Source organism: Myripristis murdjan, chromosome 20 (assembly GCF_902150065.1).
Source record: "Myripristis murdjan chromosome 20, fMyrMur1.1, whole genome shotgun sequence".
Lineage (NCBI taxonomy): Eukaryota > Metazoa > Chordata > Actinopteri > Holocentriformes > Holocentridae > Myripristis > Myripristis murdjan.
In genome coordinates, this window is record NC_043999.1 from 14,566,597 (window position 1) to 14,587,563 (window position 20,967).

General features: G+C 42.8%; 1 protein-coding gene across 2 annotated transcripts in view; it reads left to right on the forward strand.

Annotated features, from left to right (window-relative positions):
* prex2 (phosphatidylinositol-3,4,5-trisphosphate-dependent Rac exchange factor 2) overlaps nt 1-20,967 on the forward strand; it is a 105,970-nt gene that overhangs the window by 46,553 nt on the left and 38,450 nt on the right. For both annotated transcript variants that reach the window (XM_030079423.1, XM_030079422.1), the window contains 12 exons: nt 467-609; nt 1,061-1,153; nt 2,988-3,136; nt 3,503-3,588; nt 6,064-6,200; nt 8,689-8,806; nt 9,733-9,917; nt 12,731-12,892; nt 15,699-15,921; nt 16,088-16,295; nt 20,041-20,220; nt 20,529-20,623. In XM_030079423.1, the coding sequence (XP_029935283.1) occupies nt 467-609; nt 1,061-1,153; nt 2,988-3,136; nt 3,503-3,588; nt 6,064-6,200; nt 8,689-8,806; nt 9,733-9,917; nt 12,731-12,892; nt 15,699-15,921; nt 16,088-16,295; nt 20,041-20,220; nt 20,529-20,623 (1,779 nt within the window). The remainder of the gene's footprint in view (nt 1-466; nt 610-1,060; nt 1,154-2,987; nt 3,137-3,502; nt 3,589-6,063; nt 6,201-8,688; nt 8,807-9,732; nt 9,918-12,730; nt 12,893-15,698; nt 15,922-16,087; nt 16,296-20,040; nt 20,221-20,528; nt 20,624-20,967) is intronic.

Here is a 20,967-nt window from a genome sequence, read left to right on the forward strand (position 1 = left end):
AGTGGGGTCTTTCTTTCACTTACAGTGTCTCTCTGTTTGTGCATTTGTTTGTGCATGGGGTGGTTGCATGATGCATGCATGTGCATGCATGCATGTGACAAAATAACACTATTGCTCTCACTTAAGCTTGATGACAGGTTTAAACCTTACATCTAGCGTATACTGTATTTTTTTTAACACTAATTTGAGCATTCTACTTCTGTTCATCACTAGACAATGTTAGTGTAAGTGGACCCAGTTTTCAGAAGCATTCTTTCTGTGTTCAAATGAAGGATACATGCTCAAGAGAGACAGGTTTTTTAATTAACCATCAAAAGACAGCTCAGGAACAAGGACAAGCTTAATATCTTACATTTACCTTGAAGCTAAGCTTTGACTTTTCGTCATTATACTGAACACTTTACTTGTTTGGTCATTCACTTATCATTTATTCATTCATTCATCACTTTGTTTTTGCCTCCCTCAGTGCTAGAAAAGAGTGAATTCAAGGATGAGCCGTTGTTGTTTCGTTTCTTTGCTGATGAGGAAATGGAGGGCTCCAACACGAAACACAAGCCCATGAAGCATGACTTGAAGATAGTGGAGAATGTCATTGCAAAGTCTCTCTTGGTGAGCGTTCTACTTCTGATCTATAATGAATGCACTGTTGTCACATAGATTTGAGAAAATGTAAAAAAACAGTGTCAAAAAATGTTCACCTAAATGTCTGTTTATCTGTTTGCCTGTCTGTCTGTTTATCATCTGTTGTATTTTTTGACTTTGCAATAATTTGCTTACCCATAACTCAGAGTAAACTAAAGGCATAATAAGTCATGAGTAATCATCCAGCTGTGAGACGAAAAACCTATAACTCTGCAAAAGTCCATTTTATACCCCCGTAAGCATTCTTTTTTAGAGGAGTGAGCAAAACTAGCACGGCTGCTATCTGCCTATACCAGTATCTGCTGGTGGTGTGTGTGTGTATGTGTGTGTGTGTGTGTACGCATCTCTGTGTGCTCTGTGAGAATGCCTTGGTCTGCTGGTTTGGGTTTTTGCTGATGGGAGACATCTTGTCCTCCAGATAAGACCCAGTGATGGAGGCTATGGCTTTACCCTGGAAGAGAGGAACAGAGTCCCCATCATCAAGTCTGTGGAGAAGGGCTCCCCGGCTGAGGTAGCGTCTCACATTCAACCACACACACACACACACACACACACACACACACACACACACATGCATATGTGAAGTACACATCCATATGCAAACATATATATACCCACAAGTGCTTTGAAGCATTCTCATCTTACACACACAGAGACATACAAACTCATGAACCCTCAAACACAGTGTTGCCTGAGGCCCCTGATCCTCAGTTGATATGTTTCGTCTTTCATTCTCTTCTGTCCCAGTTAGCGCTGCTAAGTGGGTTTACCCAATGTATAGAGGAGAGTAAACCCACCTAATCTCAGTTTTGCAAACCTTTTTGTTTGTAAAGTGGTCCCTTCCCCTCCCTCCCTTTAAGGATATGTAAATCTGTATCTGACCTTGGCTCAAGCCCTGTGTCAGTGTCCTTGATGGGAATCTTTGTACTTCACTTTTGGTGATGCTTGTTCACTTTGGCCAATGAGTTTAGGTTGATGATTAGGTGAGATTATAATTTCACTGTTTGATTTTCCATTTCTTTTAAAATGAAATGGGTATGGTTATAAACAACAGCTTGCAGTTTTATTTTTGTTTGAAGTCCTCACTTCCTCCTTCCTCTTGAGCTTTCCAGAATGTCAGCTGCGTGAAATGGATATTGGAATGCAGAGGATATTCTGTTCAATTTTGTTAAAACAAGGCTGCATGTCTGGGTTGCATTTGGAGGAAACTTTGGATTGGGACAGCCTTGTTGAGCGATTCTGATCTATGGAGTATTGAAGGAGGCGCAGCTACTGAATTTTTGAGGTGCAGGGACGTGCTCTGACATCTGACCTCTCCCTGTAAGGAGGGTAGCAAAAAGAAAATTTCCCTACAGACAAGTATCACATTACATGGCATGCGTTGTAGTGCATATTTCAGTAGACCACAAACTAATTCTAATTTGATTATCATTTTGTTTATACTGGCCTTTAGTGTGCAGAGACGAGAGTTCTTTTGGCCACCTTTTTATTCACTGTTACACCACTGGGTTTACGCAATTTGTAGCTTTGATTTTCTGTTTTTGAGAGGTTAACTGGCAGCGCTGTGATGCTATTACAGCAGATCAGTGCCAGTTAGCAGGGGCCTTTGTTGTTAAATCATGGTTTGATCATCCGTCAGAAAAAAATACGCCCCTCTTAATGCGCTGTTTGCTCTCAGACTCAACTTGCTCTGTGGTAATGGACACTGATTCTAACATTAGGAGCATTTTACTGCAGAAATATAATACATTAAAAGGACACCACATTTTTGAGGTTTGCTTTTGTGTTTAGCTTTGATCTGCTAGATGAAAATGTGACAGTGGAGCTTCAAGGGAAATGTGATCAATCTGAGAGCACAACCCACAATTCCCTCCAGTCCTACAGCAGTGCCATGCACCCTCGGAAGATTTGGATTGCATACAGATTCACGCTGTGCATGTTTGCATTTAAATATTCAACATAGGACAACAAAAACCTCAATAGGATCCAGCTGTGTAGTTATATAGATAAAGATTACCCCATGTTGTGTCCCACTAAGTGTGTACACTCTGCTTTACAGTGTATAGAAGTGCTTTACTCTCATACCGTGTACCAAGTTTGCTTGAAACTGAACCGGAGATCAGAACATACAGTAGGTAAAGAGAGAGGGAGGAGTTGCAAATTTCACATTAATAGTTAATAAAGTTCTCAGGCCATTAGTTGATCCCTTATGTAAACAAGCCTGTACACATTTGCACAGTGCATACAATGTAAATACTGTTTTGGACAGCCAAAATGATGGTGTTGAGGAGTATGTCATGATGAATATGATCAGACTGACAACCTTTCCTTTCCGTCTTTCTAAGATGGCTGGTCTGGAAGTTGGGAAGAAGCTGTTTGCCATGAACGGGGACCTGGTTTTCCTCAGGCCTTTCTCTGAAGTGGAGAGCCTCCTTAAGCAGTGCTTCAGCAGCAAAGGACCTGTGAGGGTGCTGGTCAGCACCAAGCCAAGGGAGTAAGTCAGGGCTCTGTATGTATTCTACATGTTTGAACGCCTGTGTGTGAGGGTATTTGTGCACCTGTTTGTAGGTGTGCATGTCAAACACATCAAATTGGGGCTGCAACCAGGCTGAGTCATGACTGCAGCGTCCTGGGTTCAAATCTGACCTCTGGCCATTTGCCTCATGTCATCCCCTCTCTCTCCCCCCTGCCCTTCCTGTCTCTCTCTACTGTGACTGTCAAATAAAGCAGAAATGCCAAAAAAGTAATCTTTAAAAAAAACAAAAAAACAAAAAAACAAAACATCAAATTGTCTGTGTTTGTCTGTGTAATAACTTAAGCTTGATTTGTGTCTTCTTTCCACTCTTTCTCCCATCTTCAGGACAGTAAAGATCCCGGACTCAGCTGACGGGCTGGGCTTCCAGATCCGTGGTTTTGGCCCCTCTGTGGTCCACGCTGTAGGGAGAGGTAAGAGGGCACCACCCGTACCAGCTGAGCTCTCTGCCCTCCTGTCTCTATCACCAGGAGGAAGGGGCCTCCTGTCATTTCTGTTACTGTGGCGCAGCTGGCAAACAGCTGGTACGCTGGTCTCAGAGTGTGTGCGTGACTTGGCCGCAACAGGCCACTTTATCCTCCTCATACTCTCCATGTGGCTCATTTGGTTGTTAAATGGTGTTGCCAGAACCAGGGATTACTTGGTTATCATTCACTTTCCACATGGTTTCCGTGTACCCATATGCATATTTCTTTCCAGTTCAACTTCTCTGTGTTTTGGAGGGGTGCTCAGCTAATTTTTTTCCCTCCAAACTCAGCAGAGCCCCCTCCCCCCCCTCCCACCTCCATCCCCCACAGCATGTTTAGCAGTACTGCTATCAAGGCTGGCATGAGATAGGAACCAATCGAAAAACAATCTGTGGCCTTGTCTGGCTGTTCTCAGGGGAATTGATTCTTGTTTTTTTCCTCTTAAACAATCTAGGAATGATGGCAGGGTAAAATTGATGCTGTGAGTGTGTGTGTGTGTGTGTGTGTGTGTGCTGCTATGTGGCTGCTCAGGAACCTGCTGTGGGCTTGAGTAGATGCCTGGGTCCCTGTGAACAAGTGTCTAATATCAGGGATTGTCACAACAGTCACCGTTCCCTGGTGTCTGGGGTCAACAGGGGCAGGCAGCACCAATTAGTGAAGGGGGGCGAGAAGAGAGGGTCTAGGAGAGAGAGAGAGAGAGACTGAAGAACACTGGGAGGAGAGTCAGAGAGGTGAGGTGAGAGATGAAGCGGTGGAGCAGAGATTGAGTGTATTTGAAGTGACTGCACTTGCATAATCTTTTCATTATGAAAATCATTTTAAGTGGTAATCAACGAGAGCCTTGTTATTTCGATTTTGCCGCAGTCTTTGGTTATAAGTGGTCATTGCTGTGGTGTTTTTGCTCTGTACTCCCTTGAGTTCAACCAGTGTGGTCTAACATTAACTGTAGCATCTTTTTCTATGGATTTTCTATGAAGTTTGAGTTTCTGTTGCTGTTTGGTATCTGTGCTGGTTTAGCTGTGGCGCTTATCGCTTCTCATGGTAACCATCTAGTTCTTCTCTTTACTAAAAAAAAGTGTTTCTAAATGCTGCTGCTGGAAGCAACTCACTTCCTGTGCACCCTACTTAACCCCTGTGGGTGTTTAGACGAGCAAATGTCAGGTCTCTCATGAACTGGTTGGGTTCATATTGGGTTCAGACAAAATTTTCTTAGCCATGGTTACTTTGGATATTTACACTTATATTTACACTTCTTTTTCTGGTCTTTTTTTTGGGTTTTTTTTTTTTTTGGCTTATACCGGGACCTGAGTGCTAATTTCGTACCACTAGCATGTAAGTGTGAACTGGTATGACAATAAAGTTCCTTGAATCCTTGAATCCTTGAATCCTTGAATCCTTGAAAATAGGGCGATAAATGATTATGATTAGATCGATTAATTCGGATTTATGTTTTAAATTATTGCAGAAAAACTGCTTAATCAAAAATTTGAATACCTATGTTTTAATGTTGTAAAAGCAGCTGAGCACTCTGTTAAACAATTCACTTATCTACACAGAATATTCATCCCCAGTAATGTATGGTGAATCACCAGTCAGATGATCATGCCCGCTGAGATTCCTATCAGCTCCCATCAGTAGTTAGTGAAAAATGTGAAAAGTTTGAAAAAAATCTAGATTTTATTTTTTGGCATATATCCCAGCTCTAGTTCAAAATATCAGCGCCAATTTAAGCTGTATACCAAGAATACACAGGTAAGGGGCCTTCATCTTGTACTTTTACTTGAGTTTTTGGTTTAAACAATCTCTATCCTGATACTGGTGTGACAGCCTGCATCCAGCTTACCCTGACTCAAGTGAGTTTCAAGTTTCAGTTTTTTTGAATTTTGCTAGCTATAGTTTTAGTTTCAGATGATGTTTATTTACTGAGGCTCCGGCAGTATAGGAACTGCAGACGAATCATTTCATTCCTGCAATAGTTGATTCAACTGGGAGAGAGGAACATAGATATATTGAAATGTGTGGTATGTGTGGTGTGTGTTTAAGAAGCTATGAAAACAAATGGGAGGAATATTTAGTCTGCCATGCACTTCCTCCCGATAGCTGTAAACCTTGAAGTTCTCTTATAGTCTGAATCACATCCCTCAGACGGGCCCTCGTCTACCCCAGATAAACAACTTCCCTCCTCTCCACACTCTCTCTCTCTCACCCTCCTCCTGAGCTGCCAAAACAGGAAACAAAGTTGTAAATGCAAGAAAAAAAAGCAAAGTAAACCCAACCCTATTTGTGTACAGGATGTGACAGCTATTTTTTGACGTGTGCCGGTGTTTATTGCATCCCGATCCAGCCCACATCTGCATGATAATATGCAGTGGTTATTGACCTTGACGCCTCTCCTTCCTCTTGCCCTGTCTTCCTCATCAGGCACAGTTGCAGCCATCGCTGGCCTCCACCCAGGCCAGTGCATCATCAAGGTGAACGGCATCAATGTGAGCAAGGAGAGCCACGCTAGTGTGATTGCTCATGTCACAGCGTGCAGGAAGTACCGCCGGCCCACACAGGTAAGACAGCGGGAGAGGGGGAAACAGAGGCAGGGGGGCAGGTGATTAAATATCAAGCCCAAAATATCAAGTTAATGTCTGATGTAGAGCTAAGGCGCAAAACATCATATTTTTGGTGGTAATAAATCGTGTTTGGGGGCAACAGACATTGAGTACAGACTTTTCTTTCTGTCATGATTTAAATGAGGACCCGTTACATTCAACTGACAAAAAATGCAGAATAAGCACAAAATTTGATGGTTGAGTCTGTCAGTCTAATTCACTGATAAATTAAGTGTTTACATGCTTAATAAATGTATATTGAGTCTAAAGGGCCCTCACTTTAATTAACCCTCACCTGTAGGGGAACATCCCAGCCTCGAACACGTTAATACCATTTATTTAAAACCTTGGAATGGAATCGTTGTGTTTCCGGTGCTGTTTTGTTGTTTGGTGTGGTATTTCTGTTATTCCAGGGGCTAAATAACCACAAGCAAATTCGTTGACGTCACTGGGTGATATTCTCAGCACAGCCGCTATGGTGTTTAAAAAAACAATAAATGAACAGCAGCCTAAAACGGAAATGTTAAGTTTTTAAAACAGTATGTACCCCTAAAAATAAAAGAGCAAGGGCTTCTTTGTAGATTCAGCAATTTGCAGAAATGTTAGATAGACATGAAAAAATACTTGGAGAAGTCCAGCGTAGAAGAGGGAGAGCTCCGTTCTTTCTCCCGTTAAGCTCCACTGTGGCTGCAGCTGGTCTCTGTGCCTTTGAGTTCATCAATGGAAAAACAGAATGACACCCTAAAACAGGTAAACAGCACCAGAAATGCAATGCAAGTCGCCAGCTCCTGCTTTTTACCAATGCTAATGCACTTTAGGTGAGAATTTTCCTTTTAAATAAAGTTTGGATCTTCTAACCTTTTCCTTGGTGTTTAGTGATCACATAGGATTTCCCACTTCCCCTGGCTTTTTTTTTATTTACTGCCGCATCACTGGTAAAGAATTAAGATTAGTTGAATATGTAGACTTATGGATCTGCTGGGATATGACATTGGCCTTCAGAGGGAGATATTTAGAAGATTGTAGAGGAGCAGGAGACCCGAGGAGAGCAGAAAGAGCGAGGGGAGACGAGGGCTGGGTGACCGTGAGAAGAAACATTGCAGAGGGGCCTCCTTGTCCTGTCTAGCTTCATATTTCTCTCTCTCTCTCTCTCTCTCTCTCTCTCTTTCTCTCTTTCTCTCTGACTTTCTCTCTGACTTTCTCCTTCTCTGGGTCATTACGCAGAAATAATAGTAGTCTTGGCTCCTCCAGTGCTGACCCCTGGCTCACAGTGGTGGGCCTGCTGTGGGAGACTGGCAGGCTGCAGGGAGAGGTGGGAAGAGACGTGGGGTAGCTGGGGCTCAGCCTCAGGCCGGGGAGAGAGCGATCGAGGGAAAACGAGACAAGCAAGCAGAGGAAAGAGAAGTCAGAGTCGTTTTCTCTGATTAAGTGGTAGGAGAGCGGTTGGCACAGACGGACAGACAAAGAGAGAGACTGAATTCAGATCACCTGTTGAAAGAGAAAAGATGGAAGGCGGGAAAATATGTGTGAAAATCACGAGACAAGGGTGTGAGAGTGTGTGGTGTGAGTTTGTGTGTGTACAGTGCAATTGAGCCCCGTTGGGACTGGAGGCTTAATGAAGCACTACACAGTTCCAACACTGCTGGAGATCTGGTTTACATCAGGCACGGACATGGGGGGAAACGCCCTCTGTGTGTGTGTGTGTGAGGGCGAATGTGTGTGTATGTGTGTGTGTTTGTTGTACCCCAGAAGACCACAGACCAGTAGGCAAGCACAGCCTGTAGCCCTGGCAGGAAACCCGCTGTGGGCTTGGGTGTGGAGAAGAGAGAACAGACACCACACAACACACATGAATACACACACAGACACACACACACACAAGTTTCTGTGGCACGACAGAGTGGGTTGATGAGATTGGCACACGTTTGCTTTTGCGGTCTCACCAAGTACCATGTTTCCATATGTTTGCGAAGGCTTTTTGCTGTATACTCTGCCAACCCGACTGTGACATTGTACACCAAATCTGGGCAGAGTCAGCTAAACATACATCGTCAGACCCAAACCTCAGCTTGTGTACACACACAGAAGCACCGTTATAGTATAGTTTCTCATTTTTCAAGTCATAGAAATGCTACCTCGAGTTGAAGGATAACAATGACATGCAAAGCATGGCATGCCAAATTTAACTGACAATTGTCTGTTTATGTATGTATATCTTCCATGGTTAGGGCCAATTTACTTCCAGTTCAATACAAACAGCAGGTTCCCAATTACACAGTTCACTTAGTTCATAATTACTTAAAACTGCAATTCATTGGACAGTGACAGAACATTCATTTTCAATTATTTCTTAATGGGTTGAACATGACAAACTTATAACGATGAAACATTTTCAGTAATTAGATTCATAAGGAAATGTCTACATGTTTATTATCTTCATATGCAGCAAGATACCATTAAGTGGGTATACAACAACAGTGAGAGCGCTCAAGAGGACCACCAGAAAAGTAACCAGAAACCTGCCCCTGAGGAAAATGGAGATGGCTTTGAGTGCAAAGTAGAAGGTGACCACACACACACACACACAGACATGCACACACAAACTACATGAAAATAACCCATTTGGACCAAAATCCTGCTTAAGAGCTTGTGGATGTAAGACAGTTTGGTTCACAGCAACTCAAGCTCTTTGCCTTTTCCAAACACAGCCAGTTAGAAGTTGGCCGTCGCTTTAACAGCCTCATCTGGAGTGAGTTAGTCTGAGAACAATCACCCCCTCTGGCTCATCAAGTGTTAATTCCCGCCCTACGATTTATGGATCCCAGCGAGAGAGTAAAATAGGAAAGCTATTCCCCTTCACAGAAAATAGCTCCAGAGCAGGATTTATTGGCATATTAAGTCATCGCATTTGCATAGTGCTGGTTAACAGCAACCACATAGCGGGCGGTGAAGATAAGAATATTTTTTGTGTTGTCGGAGTGCAATACCAACTTCACACCAAGCAAACGGGATTTTTTTTCACCTGGGACTCGTGGTTAAAACAAAGTGGATGACATGTTTACATTAATAGAAGCCCTGTATTTTACTTATATTTCACTTCCAGGTTAACTGGTGTCATTACAACTACACAATCCAAAAGATCTTGATTTATTGGTAATTTATCATGTCTCACAGGTTATAGTAACACTGAAGTTAAGATTGCCTACCTAAAATGAAGAGCATAAAATGACAAGCACAAATTAGCAGGTACCTCTGCCAATCAGAGCCGATCAAGTTGTTAATTACCTGGGACTGTTCCATAATCAGAATGTGGGTGTAAAATCCCCGTTAACCCGTTTACACTGAGCTCAAGTCTGAGACGGCAGTAGGGTTTTAGGTCAGTGTGTAAAAGGCTTATAAGTGCACATGCTTGTATGTGTACCTTCAAGTGTCCTGAGACCTGTGCCTCACCCTAACTCGGCGTTTGTTTTGTGTACTTCCACATCCACAGAGGTGATGGACAAATTTAACACGATAGCCATCATCGACGGGAAGAAGGACCATGTCAGCCTGACAGTAGACAACGTCCACCTGGAGTACGGAGTGGTGTATGAGTACGACAGCACCGCCGGCATCAAGTGCCATGTGCAGGAGAAGATGGTTGAGCCCAAGGGATTCTTCAGCCTCACCGCCAAGGTAGGACAAGCAGAAGAGACATACGCAACACAGCTGTCCTGTATGTTCACTTATGCCTACCATACACTAGAGGAATAAGACTTTTAAAAGACTAAAGTCTGACACCCTCTCACATCTAAAGAAAATGTGTGTCACTGAGTTTTCTGTCATAGACGATAAGGTTTGGCAAAGATCCTGCAGGGTCACTGTCTACAAATACATTCCATTCATTCCACTGTCTGATGAACATTTTAGGAATATTATAGTGATTCTTCTTCAGGTAATCCATAAGGGGTGAATTATGAGTAATACTGGTGTGTATGTATGTGTGTGTGTGTGTGTGTGTGTGTGCCTCTATGCATGTGCATCTGTATGTGTGTGTGTGTGTGTGTGTGTGTGCCTGTCTGGGTTACCTTGACTACCGGTGTGTGAAGGTATGGATTCTAAAAACAATCCTGGTTATTAAGGATGTAGCGGCATAACATGACAACTGGAGGATGGCAGGAGCTTTCAGCAACACCACACACACACACACACACACACACACACACACACACACACAAAACTTGTTCACTGGGGTTTTTTCACGTTCTTGTGTCTCAACGGGTTCCCTACCAAGTCTAGCATACTGTGTACTTGTCTTGGTGCTGGAGAGAGCGCACCTAATTGTTGTTGAATCGGAATGTCAAGACAAGGAGAGAACTGAATTGGACTGACTGGCCGCCTTACACCAAACGATAGAGATGACGCAAGTGCACCCCAACTCTAGCAAAAGTCTTGTGATTTCATGCCGACATTGGAAATTTGTCTGCAACGGTGAAATCATTTAAAAAGTTGTTTGCTGTAAGGCCGGCATTAGTCAAAAATTAGACGGATTAGAAGGATTGTTCACAGCAGAGCAGCACTTAACAATGTGGTTGTGGTGAAGTGTTCCTTTAAGCCACAACTCTGCCTGTATATTTTTCATCCCAGGTGGCTGTGGATGAGAGAGATAGGCAGAGAGTGAGAGAGAAAATTCTATTACCTTTCAGTTGGATGAATTGTAGTGTCGGTGTTTAGCACCTCAGAGCTTCGCCTTCATGATTCAGAGCAATAAACACAAACAAAACAACAAAACCTCTCTCTGGGCTGCAGAGGAGCAATAGAAGAGTCTCTATAAATGTTTGTGTGAAGTTATCATATTTCATTTTAATAAGAGGATTGTGTTGACTGACATGAATTGGACACAATTCTCAGCACAGTTCCTGATCAATCAAATTTGATTGAATGGTCCATAATTTTTTTTTTTCAAGGCTTCAGTTGTTCCATCTGCCAGTCCCATCGGTGGCCTCATCATTATAAATGCATGCTGTACAGCCGAGCTTTGTTCAAACTGAACTTATTTTAAATTCTAGTGAAGATCCCAAGGTTTCCAAAGATATCCAATATGTCGAGCTGAATTACAAGGGAATGTGTATGAAATGATGCACAAGACATCTAGATATTTACTATTTGATGGAATGGTGCAGCCATAAAACAATGGCATTCTGGGTTTCAATATTTCACTATATGTGTTATGTGGCTTCAATGAGGCATTGCAATCTGCAGATACAGAATAAATATGTGCTACTGCTGTACAGTATGGAAAAAATGTTTTTCTTACAGTGAAACTGCTTAGTGGGAATGTAAGGGAATATCAGAGCACAAAGAGTTGCGTTGGAAATGATGTGCATATTAAGTCATGTCACATTTTGTTCCTAAACTGATCACAGAGTTAGATCATTTAGTAATGAGTTGAACTTTAAGTACTTCAGACAGACAATTATAATAGGGGGGAGTTCCCTGCTGATGTTGATTGAGAGGCTTGATGGCAGTTAATATTGACAGCTTTATTTCAAGTGTGTTGGTTTCCAGCTGTGTTAATACTTGGAGGGGCTGAGTGCATGCTTTCCACATCCCAGGGGAGATGTTCACTGAATGATCATTATTGCTTTAAGATAGACAGATGGAAGAGGACTCACTTAGACATACACACATAAACGCATCATGTTGCATCTTGCTGCCAAATGCCTTGATAAATAGCATCTCTCTTATTCTGTATAATGCCCAAAAGCATCCATCATGGTGAATTAACCAGGATTACAAGCTGTGTTCATGTCTTAAAATGATCTAGATTTACAGCCCTGGTGTTCTAATCTCTTTTAAAGCACCAATTTAAATGAAACCCAAATCACTGAAGAAAAAAAAACTTGTTTTCTTGTCATATCCGCTCCAACTAAAAGTAGTTTCCCATTCCTCAAAATGAAAGTAATTTTAGTATTATTATAAACATATGCCCCCACAGTTCACGCTGTCCACTGAGAGTTGTGAGATGTTGAATTTTAATATTGCCAACACTGTTGGGTGCATGATTTTCCTTGTGCCTCAGTCTCTTCCTGCTGTTAAATTTCCTGCCCTACCTTTCTCTCTCGCCTCTGGTGGGCATCTTATTAGAAGACTTAAAGATTTGTCTCTCTCTTCCTCCTCACATGTGATCTCTAAAAATCACAGTCTGAATCTATCTATCATGCAATCTGGATTCATGAACGGTACAATCTGCTGTACATAAAAATTTTGACAACATTCCTTTACTGTTTATGAAATGTGATAGAGAAATCATGTGGAAAACATTACATTTTATTTTTTTCCAGTGGAAAAAAAAAATGCAGTTAACAGTGAAAGTTCATTGGCATAGTCGATTATTCACATCTCATTTGCTCCTAACACCAACTGAGTTGTCCAAAAGGGATTTTTAAAAGCCTTCTGTGTATCAATTAATCATTCCTCTCACTGCCTTTTGCCCTCTGTCTGACCAGATCCTGGAGGCGCTGGCGCGTAATGATGACACGCTGGTGCAGATGTGCGGCAGGTTGAGCTCCAGCTGTGATGTTATCCCCGAGGAGCTGCAGGTACGCTTCAGTGCCATGTGTGGCGAGAGACTGGAGCACATCAACCGGCGCATTACAAACTACAGGAAGGTAAATACACTGGACTTCTGTGGAGAAAAAGTAGAGTCACACAAAAGTGATCTACTTTAGAGAGTATGGCTCTCCAGGCTTGGATGATATCCAAAATTTAATATCAAAATACTGTCGTGTTGAAAGAGCACAATATTTGATAGTATTTTGATATTTAAAAAATGTTGCATACGGCCACAAGTACTGTAATATTTGATTTTTTTGTGCTATTTTGATACTGCAGGAAATATCACATATGGCCACAAATATTGGAGTATTCAGTATTATCGTGATAGTTCAATATTGTAGAAATATCATATATTGTATTCTACATAATTGGATATTGCCTTAAGACTACTAGTCCACTATGGCCTATATATGTGTTCATATATGTGTATTTTCATGCAGCTTTTCTTTCATACAGCTTTGTACCATGAAAGGGTCCAGTGCTGCTTAGTCGTCTGCAAATTTCTGTGGACTTGCAGTGAAAGAAACATATTGCTGCTATTTTAGACAAGCTGCTGTTCATATGGTTGCGACTGTGGAGCTGCACTATTATTCTGCTGCTAAAAGCAAGTATGAAAACCCAGCTACCAATCTAAGATATGTGCAGTGTGATTTGACTGAAGTCACTGCAGCTGTGTCACAGGCACTGTGTTGAGATTGAATCAAATCTTCAACCTGCAGGACCTAAGCAAATAAAGAAATGCGTTCAGAGAAGACTGAAAAGACAGATATGTCCTTGACTGATGCTTGTTTACTCACTCCGCTGACATCAAATGTGAAAGTGCATCAAACCAGTGACACACTATAAACAAGAAAAATACCAATAACAACAGTGTCGGAATGCTGCAGTGCAAAAATGTAATCAGTTCTCATTGACTTGTGAGGGAAGAAGAAATATTTATGCAAGCACGCCGTCATTCCTTCACTTGTGTGTACATTTGTGTAAGTGTGGGAGGAGGCATGCGATATGTGTGCAAATATGCATATGTGGTATTTATGTGATGTGCTTGTGGGCACAATAGAGCCAGTGCCTGACAGAGCCAATATATTTTCATCAATGCTTTCACATCTTGTAAGCATGTCTCTATAAGCAAAACATTCATGTGCGTGCAAAATGTGTGTGTGAGAGAAAGGAAAAGATCTGACTCAACATTAGAGTGGGCCTTGGATTAATTACCAGTCACTTATAAATAGCCCTGAACAGCCACAGCTAGGACTGTTGTTGTGTAAGATCCCTCCTGCACTGGAGCATTCCTTCTCAGACCCCTAGAGAGAAAGAGAGGGGAGGGACAGGGGGGGCAAAACGAAAGGAAAAGAGAGTAAGCATGAAATGGAGAAAGGAAAAAAGAGAGAGATTGAGAGACAGAGAAAGAGACAGAAACACAGATCAAAGAGTAAGACAGAAAGAGAGGTTGACAGAGAGGCTGGAAACAAGAGTCCCCAACCTCCAGAGACAGACATGAGATGTGGTAACACTCTTAGGTCTCCAGAGAGGGTCAGCTCACGGTCCATCTGGAGCGTATCAGCTGTCCTCATACTCCAGCTATCTTAGATAACCGAGAAGAAATGTTTGGTTCAAGTCTCTTCGTTAACGTATACATCGCCTATGTTGTCTGACAGCCCAAGTTGCTAAAAACTCATTCCAACCATCACGATGGCTCATAACATATGCCGTGTAACATGTATGACAGGATGCAGGCCTTGTGACAGAGGGTTCAAGGAAAGTACAACCAAATGTTCCAAGAAAAAATGTGTGGGTGATGTTCTATATCAGCTCCATTGGATTCAGGCAGCCCCACAGGCTCCCTTTGTATTGCATTTTACATGGAGATGCTATCTCGTTGCACGCTAAGGAAGCATGCCTGCACACCGGGGTCCTGCGGAGTTACTATGTATGTTCAGGTGTTTGCTCCTGTTAGCCACGGTTCTCTTGCACTGGTGAACCAGCCCAAAGGATATTTATATTCATTCGCCAGTGTATACAGCAGGGATATACTGTTGGCTTATCTGAAAGAATCTCATGAAGTTATTTCCTCAGCCAGTGGTGTTTTCACTGGGAAGCATGATTGATATCGCTGTGATAGCTCGTAGTGTTCGGATATGGTTGCGTATAAAAACCGCCGGTTCCTCTAGAGCAAATTCAAACCATGATCATACTTTCTGGAGGTTGTTGAAGTCACAAATCATATCACAGATAGTAAAATAAGACAATTCATCATTCAGCTTTACAACATAATGATACGATCTGCTCTGCCATCAGTTTAATTCAAAGCAAAGGCATTCCAAGGCATTTAAATAATCGTCTTGATGATTGTTCATGTTTGCGTCTGGGATTCTTCAGAGCAGCAGCAATGTGATGCGTCTGTCCTGGAGCTTGGATTTAAATATTGGAGCTGCCACTCAAAAGGAGTCCTGTGGAAAATGTAATGGGTGTTTATAGTACTCTCCTGGCTGGTGCTAGCTGTCATATGTGTAAAACAATACTTTACATGAGCTGACAGGCATTCCATCGTGTGTTTCACATATGGACTTCCATTGCTATGGTACACACTGGCTACAGTATATTATTGCTAAGGTTCATAGTGTGCCTTTGTAAGCCTGTCCACTTCAAAAATTGCTTTTGAAAAATCCTGTCATAAGCAAACCTTTCTAAAAGGGCACAGAAAGGCACTCCTTAATAGCCGTGTTAATGTGCAACATCTAAATCTTGAGGATCTGTGCAAAACTCTCACACTTCTCAGTTAAACCATGTTGCCAAATAGCAGACATATTAAAATATATTTTATCTCCAAACTGTCTCTCTTTGTCTGTTGTGTGTCAGTTTGCACGGGTGCTGAAGAACAGGGCATGGCCCACCTTTAAGCAGGCCAAGACCAAGGTGTCTCCCCTCCACAGCAGTGACTTTTGCCCTACGAACTGCCACATCAATGTGATGGAGGTGTCCTACCCCAAGACCACCACCTCCCTGGGCAGTGCTTTTGGCGTGCAGCTGGACAACAGGAAGAACACGCTGGAAAAAGGAGGACGCAGCAGCACTGAGCACGGTGGGTGAGGGTATTGGGAATGAAAAACTTGACGTGCTGGAAGAGGTTTTCCTGTTTTCTCTTGAACAATGACGCTTCTTGATCTCAAGCTCCTTTGAAATTTCAGGCTGAAAAGCTTGACTTTTGACAAGCAGTTCTTTTCACTGATACTTTTGTGTTCCCTCAGGCAAGCTTAACCCAATGGTTTACGTCCAGCACACCATCACCACTATGGCTGCTCCCTCAGGCCACAGCCTGGGCAGGACAGAGGGCCACGGCCTTCGCTTCCTTCTTAGAGAGGAAGACCTGCTCACCCTGGATGCTTACCAGAAACTGCTCACCAAGCTCACCACCGTTGTCAAGGAGATGGAGACCCATGGTGCTCATATTCACGAGTGAGTGGCAGCAACCACACGTATACAAATGTAGCTCACATGCAAAATACACACACACACACACACAGACACGCAAATATGCATGGATATATGCAAACAAATATACACACCCACAAACAGATGCAAATGTACACACACTGGAATAAGTTGCCACTCATAACTCTCTTCCTGTTCCTGCACACAACCTCTACTGTAAATAACTCCCGTGAGGAAGAAACATTGTGTTTCATTACAAGGGCTTGAATTTGAGTTTAATATATTCAGAGTTATGTGCTATGAATTGCAAAACAGTGGGTGCAACTGGTATTTTTCTAAACACTTAAAATGAATTGTTATTTCTGATGGAAAGAGATGGCCTCCCATTGATTCATTTCCACTGGAAATGTCCTTTGAAACCCGAGCGCCTCATAAAACCAGCTGTAACTATAGTAGCCTGCTCGTCTAGTGTGCTGCATCTGGCACTTAGCATGCATACATTTTAGTCATTATTCCGGCACCTGTATGTTTGCGTGCATGTGTGTGTGTGTATAACACAATGTGTGTGTATGTGGCAGAGTTGAGGGAGAAAACAAAAGAGCAGAAGTAAATTTGTTGATTTATAGTACAGTATACATGTACACCTTCTATTTAAGTGCAGTAGTTTTCATTTATGTCTATGGGTATGAACCGACTGCTGGTATGTGTATGTTAGACCTAAGTGCTTCCTGGCCGGCCATTCTGTGTCCAGCGCTGTTGACGGGTTCATTGTTTTGGGACACATGAGGTTGCAGAAAGGAAATGGGAAACACTGCCCCAGTTCTGCTCTCCCCCCAAAACAGGAAATACACACTGAATGAACTAGCGGGCGTGTCATTGGGCCAGGTGCCCTCTGGAAATGCCATTCACCAACAATGGAGCACTGATACACACACAGACACGTATGTACGCACACACACACATAGACAGTCCTTTAAAAGAACACTAAATCTTTTTACATAAAAAAGTCTGAAAGAACCTGATTCACTAACAAATCTCTTCCCGCATTCATTTGTAATTACTGGACGGCTGATTGATGATTCTAGGTGTGTGTGTGTTGTGAGTTTCGGCGTTAATCAGTCTTATCATTTAGTCATTAGAAGTCTCCTCGGCTAAGGCGGCAGAATTCACAGAGTGACATTAAAAGTGGCAAAATGGAGCGGAGCTATCACCTTACCATGGTAATTATGAGTTGAGTCCACAGCAGGGCTCTTAATGACTGAGTCTGGACAAATTTTGTCATGCTCCTGTCGATGCCAATTAGTGTAGCGGCATCCACGCGTGCTCAAATGATCTGAGACTCAGCCGGTGAGAAGATAATGACCTTTTTCTCATCCGCCTATCTTCTCAAACATGCAGACGTACGCACACACTCACACTTGCGCATACTTAGATGCATAAACACAGACGCGGACACACTCTGGGAGCTTGTTAAGGCTGAGCTTTGAGGGTGGGCATGACCGTGTGACAAGGGTGGAACTAATATGGGTGGTAAAGGACAAATAGTCGTGGCCTGGCAATATTGCTCTGACCTCTCTGGGTGTGTTAGACTCTGCTATGCTCCTCAGTGGATTAGTTAGCATATTAACGTGCTCTCTGGTGAAGAAATTGGCTCAGGGTCACTGTTTAAGATGAGTGCACATTAATACATAACTTGGAAATGTCCATATTTTTCCTTCTTTCTCTCACGGCTGGCCGGCTCTGTCCAGTTTTCTCAGTGTATCTTTGCCCCTGTCTCATTTCGCCCGTCTGTCTGTCTTTCTCTCTCTCGCTCGCTTGCTCTCTTTCTCTCGCTCTCTCTTTCTCTCTGGGTTTGACTGACATCAGCAGCGCTGCTGTAATGATGTATTGATGGACTGAAGGTGCCAGCCATATTTATGAAGGGGGGTTTGCTTGCTGTATCAAACACATCCTCTTTTCCCAGCCCAAACTCAAGTGGGGAAGTCTACAGTGCGGCCATTGGAAGTTGGTAATATCCTCAAGTAGTCGAGGAAAAGAAAACAACTAGACATTGAATAATGGTTGCACAGTTACATAATATCTGGGCCGACCCCTGAGGTATCCGTTTTGAGGCAGCGACCTATGAACCTTTGTCTCAGGACCACAGACAGGGGTCACAGCTGCTTGGTGACGTGCGTTTTATCAGTGCCTCCTCCCTTCCTGGATCAAACTCCCCTCTCGGTCCTCTCACTCTCCTTTTCCTCTCCCACTTTGCATAAGATATGCTGTTATCTTTCCCTTATCCAGTACACATAATTGGAAGTAAATTTGTAGTTGAGCGCTACTCTGCTTTATTCACTTCAGCATAGATTGAAGCACATGCAAATATCTTCTTATGAAACTGTCTGATGTCGAGCTTTGTAATGCAGATGCACTTACACATGCCATGAAGGCCATTGATATGTAATTGTAATGGTTTAATGTATAGACGTGGGTTACAGAGATTAATTTGGGAGATTAAGGGATCTTATAAAATTAGAGATCTGAGTGTTTTGGCTTGCTCTCTCTCTCTCTCTCTCTCTCTCTCACTCCTCTCTGTGTCACTCTCATTTTCTCTTTCCCTCTCCTCCTCCCTGCCTCTCTCTGTTGAAGCCCCTGCTCTGATCCAGTCATTGTTATTCTCCTTTGCTCCCTCCGATACTTTGTGCCCCAAAGGCCCCAAACTGCGCACACTTCCTTATTAACCGACAGCCAATCAGAGAGCCTGCAGAGCCTCTCCATGGCGATGGAATGCCACTCTGCTTTGGAGGGGCATTGTGGCGGCTCCTGGAGTGGACCATAATGAGGGCATCTCTGTGGCCTAGTCAGCCTGTGAATGAATAGAGGGGGGTGGTGGAGGGTGAGAGGGGTAGAGGGAAACAAGCGGTGTTTGAAATGATAAAGAGGCATAAAAATGTAGCATCAGAGATGCCTTTGGGAAGCTCAGGGGACAGATTGTTTACTATGAACAGGTCTGTGTGGCCCTTCACTGCCCCTCCTGGCTGGCTCCACTTCGAAATGTCCTCAAGGCCTGCGTTATGACACAATGGAAAATGTAAGCGGACACAAATGAAATTAAGCAGAAACGCAAACAGACATCGCGTGGCAGTGTGCGCACGGAGAGAGATCAGAAAAGTCCAAGCCCAGCATTTATTGGGAATATGGCTTTAAATGCCACCATGTGTTGCTGCAACTGTGAAAATATCCCGGATAGCCTCTTCCTGCTCTTCTGATAGCCGTCTGGTAGAGTACAGGCCAGCAGTAACGGAGAGAGGGGGCTGATCTGTGCGGCATAGTTGCAGCCTGTTGACACAGCTGTACTCAGCTACATGTTTGAACCTATTAATATTATGTGGATCCCTGGCCCTCTGTGTTGTGCGGAAGCCAAACACAAACAGCTTGGGGTTTTGTTTGACCCACTCGGTCAGCTGCTTCTTAGAGGCAGTACCTCAACCCACACACGTATGCACACACACAGATAATACATGTTACAGTGCTGGGACACAGAACAGCTATGCTTTCTGCATTGTATATACTGTACACACTATTGTATCTTACTTAGAGCAAAGAAACTTTTTTTTATCATGCTTTCTTCTTCATCTTGTTCTTTTCATCTTTGTTGATTTCTTCTATGTCTTTGTGTCTCTCTTTTTGTATTTTATCTTTGTCATTTTCTTGTTGTTTTTCTTCTTCTGTCTTCATCATCCTTATGAACTCCATCAGTCACTCTCTCCCTTTCTCTCTCAATCAGCCTCCTGTCCTCCATCACCTACCCCCCAGCGTCAGAGGCGAAGACCCCAGAGAGCTACATCTCTGCAGAGAGTGAGGGGGAGAGAGGGGAGAGGAACGGCAAGAAAGTGTGCTTCAACGTGGCGGGTGACGAGCAGGAGGACTCCGGACACGACACCATCAGCAACAGAGACTCTTACAGGTAAAAGTAGCACAAGAGGCCAATAAACAAGAAGCAGAGACATTCAAAGAGAAAGAAATGATTACTGAGAATAATGGAGAATAGGCAGTAATGGATAGAAAATATTGGAAATGAAACATGGATCCATGGATTACTGAGGTATAATGAAAAAAATGATACGAGAATATAACATATAATACCATACAATCCAATAAGATACCAAATGGTACTATAATAAATAACTGTGCCATTGTGATACATGGTCAGAATGACAGTATGTGTTAAGTTTTTCTCCTTACATTTGGTATTTCCTCCCTCTTACTCCCCAGTGACTGTAACAGCAACAGGAACTCCATCGCCTCCTTCACCAGTATCTGCAGCAGCCACTGTAGCTCCTACGTTCACAGCGATGACATGGACTCAGGTACACAAAGAGCAGCATAAAGTAAACCTCACAAATACACAAAAATCGATCTTGTAACAATGTTTTAGAGATGAATATGATGCTGTGTGCTATTTACACGGAAGTGATTTTTTTCATTAACAACCCTTATTGATATGTGTATGACTAGCGAGCAGGTAGAGGCAAATGACAGCTACAGAACAGCTACAGAACCACCTAAAAAAAATCGGAAAATTGCATCCCTTTACTGTAATGCTGCCTTAAAAAGTACAATAATTGAAATCACAAATCACAAAAATGTGGCCAATGTAGACTCAGCAGACAAAAATGTGAAATAACCATGTAGTGTATTACGACTGGGGTCA